The sequence below is a fragment of the Hipposideros armiger genome, unplaced genomic scaffold, assembly GCF_001890085.2.
Source record: "Hipposideros armiger isolate ML-2016 unplaced genomic scaffold, ASM189008v1 scaffold_162, whole genome shotgun sequence".
Taxonomy (NCBI): Eukaryota; Metazoa; Chordata; class Mammalia; order Chiroptera; family Hipposideridae; genus Hipposideros; species Hipposideros armiger.
In genome coordinates this window covers 2,187,667-2,200,159 of record NW_017731512.1, presented here as the reverse complement: position 1 = coordinate 2,200,159, position 12,493 = coordinate 2,187,667, and the positions used below count along the sequence as shown (strand labels likewise).

General features: G+C 45.8%; 2 protein-coding genes across 2 annotated transcripts; one reads left to right on the top strand and one right to left on the bottom strand.

Annotated features, from left to right (window-relative positions):
• Nucleotides 1-2,614: 2,614 nt before the first annotated feature.
• Nucleotides 2,615-3,523, bottom strand: DPPA5 (developmental pluripotency associated 5). The gene is made up of 3 exons (XM_019651537.1): nucleotides 3,412-3,523; nucleotides 3,136-3,315; nucleotides 2,615-2,673 (listed from the first exon to the last, which is right to left on the bottom strand). Exons 1-3 carry the CDS (start codon nucleotides 3,521-3,523, stop codon nucleotides 2,615-2,617), a joined length of 351 nt encoding a protein of 116 aa, XP_019507082.1.
• Nucleotides 3,524-11,666: 8,143 nt separating this feature from the next.
• Nucleotides 11,667-12,292, top strand: KHDC3L (KH domain containing 3 like, subcortical maternal complex member). Its single transcript, XM_019651532.1, has 2 exons — nucleotides 11,667-11,835; nucleotides 12,051-12,292. The coding sequence occupies exons 1-2, from the start codon at nucleotides 11,667-11,669 to the stop codon at nucleotides 12,290-12,292; spliced, it is 411 nt and encodes a 136-aa protein (XP_019507077.1).
• The last annotated feature ends 201 nt before the right edge of the window (nucleotides 12,293-12,493 follow it).

The window sequence follows — 12,493 nt, the reverse complement described above, 5'->3', positions numbered from 1 at the left end:
CAGCTGTTTTGTAAACAGCCCAAGCTTTTCTGAACTGTTATACCCTAGTTCTTCCTCATCTCCAAATCTCTTTATCCTTAAAGTCTGACCTTCCTTAGGGCAGACTCACCTCCATTACAATGAAAGCTTGTTTTGCTTCCCATAATCCTTACACTTAGCCTTGGTGGAAAACTGGTTGAGCTTCACAAATTGGTAACTACAATATTGCCACAGGGATATGAAAGATAGTTTGGGGAATATAATCAATGACGTTGTAAAGATTTTTGTACAATGTCATAGGGGCAATAGATTGGAGGAGGGGGTTTATCATCACTTTGTGAGGGGTGAAATATCTAACTTGTACATTGTTTTATACACCTGAAACTAATTTTAAAAATATCAAAGCGTTTTACATATTGTTAAATATTGTCTTCACTTATGCAAAATAAGTAGATATATGTCATCTTCATGCATCTATAAATGCATCTACATGAAATAGCTCCAAAAATATAGTAACTTTGGTGGCATTTAACTCTAAGGATTGAAATTAGAGTATGACTTAAGAGAGAACTATCATTCACTATTAAAACATTTATATGATCCTTGGAATTCTTAAAAAAAAAAAAACTGGTTGAGCTTCAAACAAAAAAAGCAAACACTCCAAGACAACCCATTTTTTAACCTTCAGGCTATTACTTCCAAAACTTTTCCTATGAATTTTCTCAAAACTTTATGTTGTTCTAGTGGTGGTAGGGTAGTTGAAAAATCTTCAGACCAGGACATGCATGAGATTTATGGCATATTCTTAAATTTCCAAATTTTGCTACTTTGATACAGATTAACCTAAAGCCATTTTCTACATTTAGAAGCACTGCTCTTAGAACAGAATTTCTAGACTTAAATGGCAAGGGCAGTTTTTATATGCTTCAATCACACTGCAGAATTAAGAGTTCACAGCTCTCCAGTTTACAGTCCCACAATCATTCCGTGCCAACTGACTCTTTGAAGGGTGCACCAGCTGAGGGTAATTTGAGCATGCACAAGTGTTGGCCCATAAAGCAGACTCAAGCAATTAAGTAGCGAAAATAGAAAGACTGTTCACCTCAGGGGGGGAAAAAAAAGTTTGCCAGTCGTCTCTGGACGAAGTTGTGGGCAAACAGGCAATCTTAGATATTGCTGCTGGATGTGAAATTATTTCAACCCCTTAGGAAGGCAAGTTGGTAATATCTAGCAAAATTATACATGCTCTTCCTCTTTGGACCAGCATTCTCCTTATGGGAATTTAGCCTACAGTTAGTTGCTTGATGAACATGTACCATTTGTCTCTTGCAGAAAAGAGTTCATTGTTAGTTTTCTCTATCATTATTGGGTCAATCTCTCCAAGACATAGTCAACACTTGTTACTTTTGGGTTGTTGGAAGTCATGATGCATTTTTACAACGAAAAACATAGAAAAATACGTCATGACTTTTCCGACAACCCAATACTATGTGTGATGCCTATTCTATGTGCCCTACATATACAGAGGATGCCAAAACATTTATACACATTTTAAGCAAGGAAAAAGCTGCATTAAAATTATAATATACACTGATAACAAAAGATGAATACAAGTCATGTGTATACATTTTTTTGGCACCCCCAGTATTAACAGCTAAACCTCACAAGTTCATATAGGGTCAGATGTTATTATCTTCAATCTGAAGACGAATAGGGTCAAACAACTTGGCTAAGGTCATAGGCCAGAAAGTTCCAAGTGGGGTTCATTCTGGTTTTGAACTACCAAGGAGTCTCTACTAGGAAAAACTGTAGTCCCCATGCTATGACCCCTCAACCACCAGGAGTGAGCCTCGCCTTCATCTACCCCCAATTCTACTTACCTTTTGGGGGCCTAAAATTACAGTAATTCTGTAAGTGTGGTGAAGAATCCCAGAAACCCGTTCAAAGGGTGAGGTTCTCCTTTTACATATACCTGTTTGTAAGGCTGAATTTTCTTCAAACTCCAACCTAAATATCATTCTGCAGTAGGCTGAATGCAGATGAGAACCCAGCTAGCAGTCTTCTATTAAGTTTACAAGGATAAAAAACTGCTACACTGAGAAGGTAGTCGTGCTTCTGTATTTGTTTTGGAGAGTAGTATTTGGTTTTCATTTTACATAGGTATGTTAAAACCTATTATAGGGTTATTTTTAAGAGTCCAGGTCAGTTCCAGACAATATCACCTTCACTATCCCTTAGATCGACTGGTTTTTTGGTCAGAGCTGCATCTCAGAACTTGGTTCCCAAACCCTTTTTTAAATTTTTTTTTTAACCTTAGCCAAACTTGCTCTTTGATCTCTACACCTAGCTTTGGGGGTTTCAATTAAGGGTTAAATACAAGGTCCACCCTGGCTGTGATGTTACCTCTAATACTTCAACCACATGTCAAGGAACTATTTATTTAAAATTTTATTATTTAATTAGCAACTTTGGGGGAAAGTCACATCAGGACTCAGAGGCAAAGGCAGAAACCCAAAACCAGCTGTTTTCCCTTGTCAAGTTGGAGCAGAGTTTAAACCAGGCCAGATCCACTCCAGCTGTGGCCACAGCCTACTCTCCACATCCTGGTTCCAGGTACGTAGGTTGCAAACTGACTTCACTTCATCGAAGGGCCTAGCTCAAGAGCATTCATGGCCTCCGCAAGTTTGAGCATCCCTGCACCAGAAAGCAAGAAGAGGTGTTGGTGAGGAGAGAGGGTTATAAGAGCCTGGATAGTTCTGAGCCTCTTTCAAAGTTCCTTTTTTGGGACTTCCTGGCCAAGCGTTCTGGTCCTAGGATTCTCCAGAACCTCAGAACTTGGGGCCACTAGGCCCATTCCAACATCCTCCAAGAAGCTGGGGGTGGAGGTTAGGAACTGGGTTGAGATCTCAGAGAGCCCCATCGTATGAGGCCATCCCGGGGCCACCTCTCATCATAGTCCAGGGTCCCTAGGACCAACCCACAGTGCTGCGGAAGAAGTCTCAGGGGCAGCCCAGACACCAAGGGCCTCCCTGGTGATACCAGGGGTGCGGGTGGGGGTTGCCAGATGGGAGAGGAATGGAGGGATGAGAAGATGGGCTGAAGGCGAGGGAGCGAAGCTGTCCGCACCCCGCCCCGGGCTCTCCTAACCGGCCTCACCTCGCTCCTGCCTCAGGCGCTGCCTCTCGGCCATGGACTGGAGCATCCACTTGGTCCGGAGCTTGTACAGGTAATTGCCGTAAACCACGACCTCGGTGAGGTCCGAGGATTCCAGAACCTTCAGCTCGAGCATGGCTTTGCTCACTTGCTCGATGTACGGGATTCGAGATCCGTCTGGGCCTGTTTTGGGGAAGAAGATGAGCGTTCCAGCCGCCGGAGGCCTAAAGACCGAAAGACCCACGTCGAGGCATCCGGGTCAGTTCTGGACTCACTCACCAAACATGGCTTCCAGCAGCCGCGTCTGGACCTGAAACACCTCGGGATCTTTCAAGTCTTCGGGAACTCTCACCCATGGTGGAATATCTTTCCGTCTTGGCAGAGTCCCCATGTTGAGTGCCTCGAAACCAAAACCACGCTCGGGCTAAGACCAGGCCTCACAGAGTCGCCCAAGACCGCGGCGCGCGCGTGAAAATTGAATGACCGGGAGGGCGGAGTCCACAGCCAGGCCCCGCCCCGGAAGGCCCCGCCCCCGCCCTGGCCGCCCAATCCCGCACTCACAACGCTCGCTTGCCTACCTGCCTGCGCCCCAGGCTAGCGGGTGACCTCCTTGGCTTTACCTTTTGCTGAGCGCTGGTGGGCCCAGCTGTCTCTGAGCTTACGAGGGTTTCCACCTGCATTGGCTTGTTTCTTCTGCACCAGAAAACCTGGGCTTTGGGAATGCGTGGGCCGAAGGTGCTTTTTCCCATAGGAATGAATGGCTGGGCCTGAACTTGGGAAAGCGGGACACCAGGTTTGAGGGTGCGAAATCACCCAGGAGCTGCAAAATCGAGTTCCTGCCTCCTACGCACGTTGCAAAGGATGGTCCGTTTTCCCTACGTCTAAGAGGGCCAGACCCCAGTGCTTCATATCGCAGGCGACCCCCTACAACTTCTGGGGACTCGGGAGGACTTCCTCCCATTTAACAAAGAGGAAAATGAGATTAGAAAATTCACTCTCTTCAAGGGACTCGATGGGGACACTCATGTGCCCCCAGGGTTCGAGTTCCTTGAAGTCTCTGAGTCTGGAACTTCAGAATCTACCCAGATTTCGAAGCTCATCTGTGCCCTGCCTGGCCACTCCGGCCCAAGCTGTGTGGTCCAGGCTTCTGGCTCTAAATAAGCTTGTTTTATTCATTTAAAAAACATATTGCTTGAAGTGAAACATTAGTAATAGATTCACCCGATGAGAGTAAGATTTCAATGTTTTATGGCTCCCTAGATAGAGATAAAGCTGGCTTTTCTCTAGACCACTTCTGGTAACAATCTAATACCCCCTCAGCTGGCTATTATGACCACTTCTTAGGGCAGATTTCATCACATTCAATCAAAAACTGTGGGTTCTTTTGCAATCACTGGTGTAATCAATTTTATGATAAATGGCTAAAACTCTCAAATGAAAGGTTACTAAGAAGCTTGATATTCAAAAGGTCTGGAAATCCTAGCCCACAAATGATGAATTACAAAGGAGAAAATGTTTCTTTACAACACTAATTTGAAGGACAGATGCCACCTTAACCAAAAACCAAAATTAGCATCACCAATAATGGGACAAACACACTCCTGACTTGTCAATGTCACGAAAACAAACAAAAAAAGCAGGAGACTCTTTAATTCATAAGGAGACAACTAACTGTTATGAATGACTCAAATTCTGAATCAAAGACAGAGAAAGGACATTTCAGGACAGTGGAGGAAATTTTAATATGTACTATATTATAAAGTAGTATTTGATTCTATGTTCTATAATACAGAACTTCTAGAATGTGATGTTTTATAAGAGAAGGTTCTTGTTCTCTTGAGAAACATGCTGAAATATATAAAGTGTTGATATCTACAATTTACTTACAAATAGTTTGGCCTCCTCAAAAATGAAACCCCATCATTTTCTATGTATATATAGAGAGAGAGCCAATGGGACAAATGTCAACAGTTGGTTCTTGGTGACGGATAAACAGAACTCTTTCTACTTTTCTGTCGTTCTGAATTTTAATGAAATGGGGGAGATAAAGTACTACTCTGTTAGATAGCTAATAAAAAGTAATTTTAGGAGGGTAAAAAGAATACCCATCTCCCCAGTGAGGACTTCCCTTATCATGCTTCCTAAATCACACACACACCCCATTTCTTTGGCTGGAAATTCAATATAGTATTTAAAGAAGCAGATAGAGGGGAGCAGGAATTGTGTCCAACTTAAGAGTATTAAGAGAAAAGCCTGCAAAACTACAGTCTTGTTTTAAACTTGTAAAATTCTACAAACTTATAGGATAAACAACCAGGACTTACACTGCTGACTCAAAAAGTATGCCCATCAAAAATTTTTCAATAGTGGGCCTGCCGAGTGGAGCGTTGGTTAAGAGTTGGCTTGGGACGCCAGCTCTGAGCAGCAGGGCCCTGGTTTGAATCCCACATGAGGGCTAGTGATGCTCTGCCCTCAGCTAAGATGGTGAACAGCTCAATCTGGAGCTGGGCTGCTGTGAGTTGCTGGAGACGGTGTAGGCTGCAGCCCCTGCTGCCGAGGGCTGCCATGAGCTACTGTGAGTGGCTGGCAGCTGGCATGAGCTGCCATGAGTGGCTGTCCAATGGCCGGCGAGCAACTGCCTCACCCAGGAAGAGCACAATGATAATACCAACATGGGCCAGTGAAGCAACATCCTCCACAACTAGACTGAAGACCAAAAGGACAGCAACTTGTCTGTTCCCCTCCCCCAATCCCCCAATAAAATCTTAAAAAAAAATTTTTTTTTCAATAATAATGATTAATGTCCCTTCTAAAAGCTAATGCACAATGACATCAGCACAGGTGTCACGTTAGCAGTTTATAAGAGCACGCCCATTTTCCCACTCCAGTGATTTTCAATTGTTTGCCTTGCCACTGGGATAAGTAACTATGGATATCTCATTGCTTATTCATTTACACATTTTGAACCTAGAATCTCAGATTCACAAATTGCTGGTTTAGGGAACTGGTTGGAGAGTGGTGTGATTTATTAAGGGGAGTTACATCCCCCTCCCTGGCTCCTCCTTAAAAAGGTTCTACCACCAACTCCCTCCTGCTTGGGGGATGCCTATCTTAAATTTGTCTCCCTAGAAGAAACTGTTTATGTGTCTCCAGGCAAATCCTAGCTTCCCTGCCTGATGCTGAGCAACTGCTGTGTGTATGTATGTGATGAAGCCACTGAAAATTCACTCTCAATCCCAAATATTACTTGCCTGTAGCTTTTCTTTTTCTTTTTTTTTTTTTTTAGTTGAGCCATCCTGCCACCTGTTGGCAGCTCAGCAGCAGCTCAGCTCAGCCGGGAATGGAACCGGCGACCCTGTTGCTCAGAGCTCACACTCTTGAGTGAGATCTTAACCAACTGAGCCACTCAGCTGGCCCCCTGAAGCTTTTCATTTGAAGCAAGTAGGAACCCCATCCAGAGCCCCTGGAGCAATCACATCCTCTGAAGCCTCCTTTCTCCCACTCTGAATACTTAGGTTGCTGAGGTTGGGCAAGTGGAGGTGAACAGTTGGCTAGGAGCTCACAGATGTCTACCATCACCCACCTCAGAGGCAAAGCAGGTAAGTGCCAGGTGCACTGAACCAGAGGTGTCAGAGGCACCCAGGGCTCACCCCCTAGCTTTCTGGAAACTCACTGCAAGTCCTAGTCAGCTTCACCTAGCGGGATATCTGGCTTCCTTTCAGCCATCGACTCCTAGGCATGGCATGCCTTTTTTCTGGACCACTATCCAGAAAGGGCTTCAGGGCCCTTCTGTCTTGTTCAAGATGACCCTCACACTGAGCCAGAACAGAAAGAAGGCTACGGAATATTGGAGATGCTGCAGCAGAAAAGGCAGTCTCGACAACACTCATTCCAATCCTTGCCTTTCTTGGGAAAAGGCTGCTGTCCAAGACGGGGGATCTTCAGCCAAGCCCTGGGCGCAGGATTTTACCTGAGTTTCGAGGAAATGGTTCCCCAAGCCCAGAGTGCTCAAAGCAGCCCAAATACCCTTAACCAGTCCATCTTCCTCTTCCCTCCACCCTGTGCAAGGTTCTAGCCCATCATCTTGGGTCTCTCCAAGGGTTGCGCTGGGAAATCGGGTACAACCCACGTTCCTAGGAACACACCCACGAAGTCCAGAGCCCACCTTGTCAATCTGCTCAGCCTCTCTGGCTTCAGCAATTAGTCTTCTCCCAGATCCGGGTGCTCACCTAGAGAGCTCCGGGCTCATTAAAGCGCCGCAGCTCATTGCCTATAAGGATAACGAGCGCTGGTAATGCACAGGTCCCCATCACCCGGGCAGGGAACCCACACCGCTCAGGTGGGGAAGGGGGAACCGACAGAAGACAGGTTCCCCGCTAACCCTCTCAGGCGGCTGCTTCTGGACATGAGTCCCAGCTCTGGCTCCTCAGCTCCTGAAGACAGTGTCCGGCCAATGCCCGAACCTAGATTCCCTGGCTGGCAGGAGTAGAGGAGTTGGGTAGCAGAGAGAAGCCCCATGCCGCCACCGCCCACTTCGGGAGCGGTTGTCAAGGTGCCTGCCGGCCATGACCCGCAACAGCAACTCGACTGGCTTCCAGTGCCATGGCGCCGCCGACAATGGTGATCTCCACGTCGCCCAGCAGGTCTGTCACTTTGAAGTCCAGAAGTACCTTATGCACCCACCAGAAGAGCCCAAGGAGCTCAGTGCCCAGGCCTGAGGAGAGCGGGGCTGTGAGCTAGGCGGAGCCCTCAGCCCCGCACATCCCCCAAAAGGCCGCGGGAGCAAGCAGGATGACTAGTCAGCCCGGAATGCAGCCTGCTGAGCCTGGCTGCAAGCATCGGTTGGGGCTCCAGGAAGGATCATGATGAGGAGAGCTGATACAAGGCCCACCGCGGGGGAGAGGCCCCCGCCAGACTCAAAGATGGGCTCCAGCGGCGACATCTCGACGTGCGTCACCCGCGGACTCCCCAAGTGCGTGAGCTGCAGCCACCACTCACACTTGTGGAGTTTCCACGGCCATGGGAGCCTGAGAGGATGGTGTGCCTCCATTCCAAGTCTGCTTCTATTTCAACTTGTTCTGCCTTGGCTTCGGCCATGCCCAGGCCGTGATCAGGAAAAGGACAAGCTGTTTTGGTTGGTGAGACTCCTGGGAAACGTGGGACCCGCGAGCGAGCTAGGCGCTGTAGTTCAGAGCGAAACCCGCCCCTTCCAGGAGGCCTAGCCTATTGAGTCAGCTCAGCCTCAAGGCTTGTTTAGGACCCTGAGCAATGACAATCACACTGACAGACCCTCTACTGACAGACCCTCTGCTGCAGACCTAACCCTGCTTCTCTAGCCCTTCCATGATTGTCGGGGACATCCTGTTTCTTCCTCACTGTAACACATGGGTGCGGGGGCTCAATGCCTCTGCATCTTGAAACTTGAGGGAAGGAGGACTACCTGGCTAGAACAAGACAGTGAGAATTTTCCAATAGGATAGATTGTACTCTTCCAATTTACATCTTATTTATGAAAGATTTTAAATTGCTTCTATATGGCCCTATAATATTAAGTCCAAGTTTACTATTAGATTTTATTGGCTTCCATTTATACACTGCCTTGAATAAATGAGAAGACCATTTGGCTGATGAGCCATGTTTGGGAGTATCTCCTTTATATAAGATGGATGCCCACAAAAGGAATTATAGATGAGAGGACAGGAGAATTTTTAATACTCTAGCTCTTTATCGACCTAGCGTTTTTCAAAATGTCCCTTGACAATAATCAGTTGGGGAAAATAGTCAGTTGATTGGATGCTTGCATTGGGAACAATTTCTTGTCCTAGATTTCAGTTGTTACTTTATTGTAAAACATTATTCTTAAAAATAATTTGGTTTTAATTGATAGTCCAATCAACTAGAATCTGTTGTTCCCTGGACTTTTACATAATGCACCCCGAAGTATTAGAGATAAGAGCTCCTCAAGCTGGAATGTATAAAAGAGTCACTTGGGGATCTTGTTGAATGCAGGTTCAGTAGGTCTGCAGCAGGCCTAAGATTCTTCATTTTTAACAGTTTTCCCAGGCAATCCTGATGCTGCTAATTAATGGGTCAAATTTTGGGTAGCAAGGTTATAGATACCTTAACTATCTACCTAAGACCACATCTAGAAGATGAAACTCAGTAGACAGAAAAATGTGAAGTAATTAGCAAGTTTTCTAATGAGTGCTCTCTCGAGCTCTGTATAACATGTCTTGTTTTAACATCCTGGGCTCCATATCTTTTCAACAAGAGGGAATTCTTTAACAGCCTGCTTTATCTCTGGCCCTACCAGGTCCCTCCTCCCAGTCCCCAAATAAAAGTGGCACTACTCATTACCATTGATCAATTGCCATGCAGTGATATGAGCCCCAAAACTGGCAGATATTCTGATTTTTTTATATGAAATCTTCCATTTTTATAATGTTGGCACCTGATTCAAAAGGTAGATTAAAAAATGGTGTGGGTAAAACAGAACACACCTGTGGGCATCACTAGGCCTGCGGAAACCAGTTAGCAACCTCCAAAGAATATTGTGCCTTCCAGGTCCACCTACAGCCTCAGCCTCCAGGAAATGGTCTGCTTCCAAAGGAGCTGTGAAGCCTCAACTCTAATCCCTCATCCCTTTCTCTATATCTCAGATGCTTCCCTACCTTCAGAGGTACCTAGCCTCCTTTTTCCATCTTGTCCTCTACCATTTCTCTCCAAATTGATACATAAGTTTAATGCAATTCCTAGCAAAATGCCAGTGAGATGTTTTTGTAGATAGAGGCTAGATTTTTTTAAATTTATATGAAAAGGCTAAGGAACTAGAACACCTAAAACAATTCTTGGGGGGGGGGGGAATCAGCCTGCCTAAATTCATTATTACATAGCTATAATAATTAAGACTGTATGGTATTGGCAGATTAAATGTAAAATGTATAGCTATAAATCCTTTAGGAAAAAACACAGGAGTAAATCTTTGGAAACCAAGGCTAAGCTAAGAGTCCTTAGACTTGTCATCAAAAGCTCAATCAATAAAAGGAAAAATTGACTAATTTCACCTCATCTAAAGTAAAAACTATTGTCTTGTGAAACACCCTTTTAAAAAGATAAAAAGGTAAACTATAAACTGGGAGAAAATATTTGCAAACCACATGTCAAACAAAGGACTAACATCAAGAATATATAAAGAACTCTCAAAACTCAAGAGTAAAAAGTCAAATAATAAAGTAGAAAATAAGCCAAAGACATGAAGAGATATTTCACTGAAGAGGATATACAGAAAGTTAATAAGCACATGAAAAGAGGTTCATCATTTGCCATTAGGGAAGTGTAAATTAAAACTACAATGAGATATCATTATACAACTATCAGAATGACTAAAATAAAAAATAGGGACAACCCCAAAGCTGGTGAGCTTTCAGAGAAACTAGATCACTCATACATTGCTGGAGGGAAGGTAACATGGTACATCAAATCTGGAGACAATCTGACAGTTCTATGATTAAACATAGAGTTACTATATGACTCAGCAATTCTTCTATGTATACACCTAAGAAAACTAAAAAACATGTTCACACAAAAATCCTACACATGAATGTTCATAGCAGCTTTACCTGTAATCGCCAAAAGCTAGAAACACATATGTCCTTCAACAAGTGAATGGTCAAACAAACTGTGATGCATGAATCCAGTGGAATGTTACTCAGCAATAAAAAAACCAAACTATTGATAGAAGCAACAACTGGCTGAATCTCCAGAGAATTATGCTGAGTGAAAAAAAAATAGCCAGTGCTAAAAGTTATATACTGTATAATTCCTTTTATGTAACATTCTTGAAATAACAAAATTATAGAAATGAATTTCTGGTTGTCAGGAATTAAAGAGAGAGTGGAGATTCCCCTCTGGAATCCAAGCCACATGCACCATCTGCTGTTGCGTGTGCTCAGCTGTCTCTGACAGGTTAAGGAAGAAGCTGGAAATATGGTGGTCTCTGGGGAGGGAACTCAGTGGTCAGGGTTCAGGAGGAAGCGGAGGACTGAATCTAGCCTTTGAATACCTTTTTTACTCCTTGAGTTTTTTGCTTTTTTGATGTATTTAATTAGGTTTTTCGTTTAAAAAATTATTCCAGCCCCCTCAGGAATGCTAAACTTGTTCCATTACAACTGTCTGAAAAGCACTCGAGTCTCCGCAAATATCAGTTTGCTTCTCCGCGGATACTGTCCTGTAGTTGAATCTTCCGTACCTCTGGAGCTCAGCCTCTCTCTCCTAGGGCCCTGGGGAAAGGGTGATTCTATAATCCAACCCACCTCCGGGAGAATGCCCCAGTGCACCTGCGGGATCTCAGGAAGTCATAGGCGGCTGAGCTTGGGAGGCGAGGCCTGGCATCCAATGGAAGGGGCGTGGGTGGGGAGGGGCTTGCCCAAAGCCCTTGAAATAAGGCCCAGGCCCAAGCACAGTTGCCGCAGACAGGCCCAACTAGACCTTGGGGCTTGCAACCCTACAGCAGTTCCTTTGAGGCCCGCTGCAGCATGGCCACTCCCAAGCGGTTTCCGACGCTCGTGCAGCTGGAGCAGCAGGAAGGAACCCTATTCCAGGTGCTCGGTAACCTCACCAAGCGGCCCTACTGGTTCCACAACGAGTACCTGAAGACTCCAAAGACAGTTCACCTCGAGGCGTGGCTGGTGGAAGCAATCTTTGGTGAGTGGCTGGAGAGGGGAAGCCAATGCAGCCTCCTTCCCTCACTCCTACCCCCTACCCCTACCCCCCCACCCCGCTTCCTGTCCCAGGCTGACTGCACCCCAGCATAAGCCTCTGATGTGTCCCTGGCTACAGTCCAGTGCCCCTGTTGCCTACGCCTCCGGTTGCCTCCCCTTCCCATCCCATCCCTCATGGCCTCTTTGCCTCCTGCGCAGGCCCGGGCGGAGAGCACATCCCGCACGTCGAGTGTGTGTCACAGACGCTGCTTCACGTTAATCAGTGGGACCCTGAAGGCTTGGCTGAGATCTTGGTATTTGGTCGGCCTTCTTACCAGAAGGATGTGTCCAAGATGATCATGAACTTGGCTTACTATCACCGCCAACTCCGGGCGCAAAGTACGGGCCCGGGGATGAGGGGGACCCTGAGCACACTTTGGGTTCCTTGGGAGGGATCATAAGGCTTCCTGGCCGTGTCTGGGCATCAGTCTCAATCGCTTAGTCCGCCTGGGAGTGGGTTTCCTCTTTGCAAGGGAGCTAGAAGGCCAAATTGACCCCATGCTCTCAGATTCCGGGTCCCCAAGCCCGCAGTCCGTACGGATGACTCCTTTTGTAGAGAATATGAAGACACAGGTGTGGTCTCTTCACACTGCTCTTCTTTC

Bases quoted from the DNA above. Each gene is read 5' to 3' on its own strand.
- DPPA5 (XM_019651537.1), bottom strand. From the start codon at position 3,523: ATGGGGACTCTGCCAAGACGGAAAGATATTCCACCATGGGTGAGAGTT. The intron at 3,316-3,411 runs GTGAGTGAGTCC...TCCCCAAAACAG, and splicing joins GCTGCTGGAAGCCATGTTTG to GCCCAGACGGATCTCGAATC. The intron at 2,674-3,135 runs GTGAGGCCGGTT...TTTCTGGTGCAG, and splicing joins GCGCCTGAGGCAGGAGCGAG to GGATGCTCAAACTTGCGGAG.
- KHDC3L (XM_019651532.1), top strand. From the start codon at position 11,667: ATGGCCACTCCCAAGCGGTTTCCGACGCTCGTGCAGCTGGAGCAGCAG. The intron at 11,836-12,050 runs GTGAGTGGCTGG...CCTCCTGCGCAG, and splicing joins GCTGGTGGAAGCAATCTTTG to GCCCGGGCGGAGAGCACATC.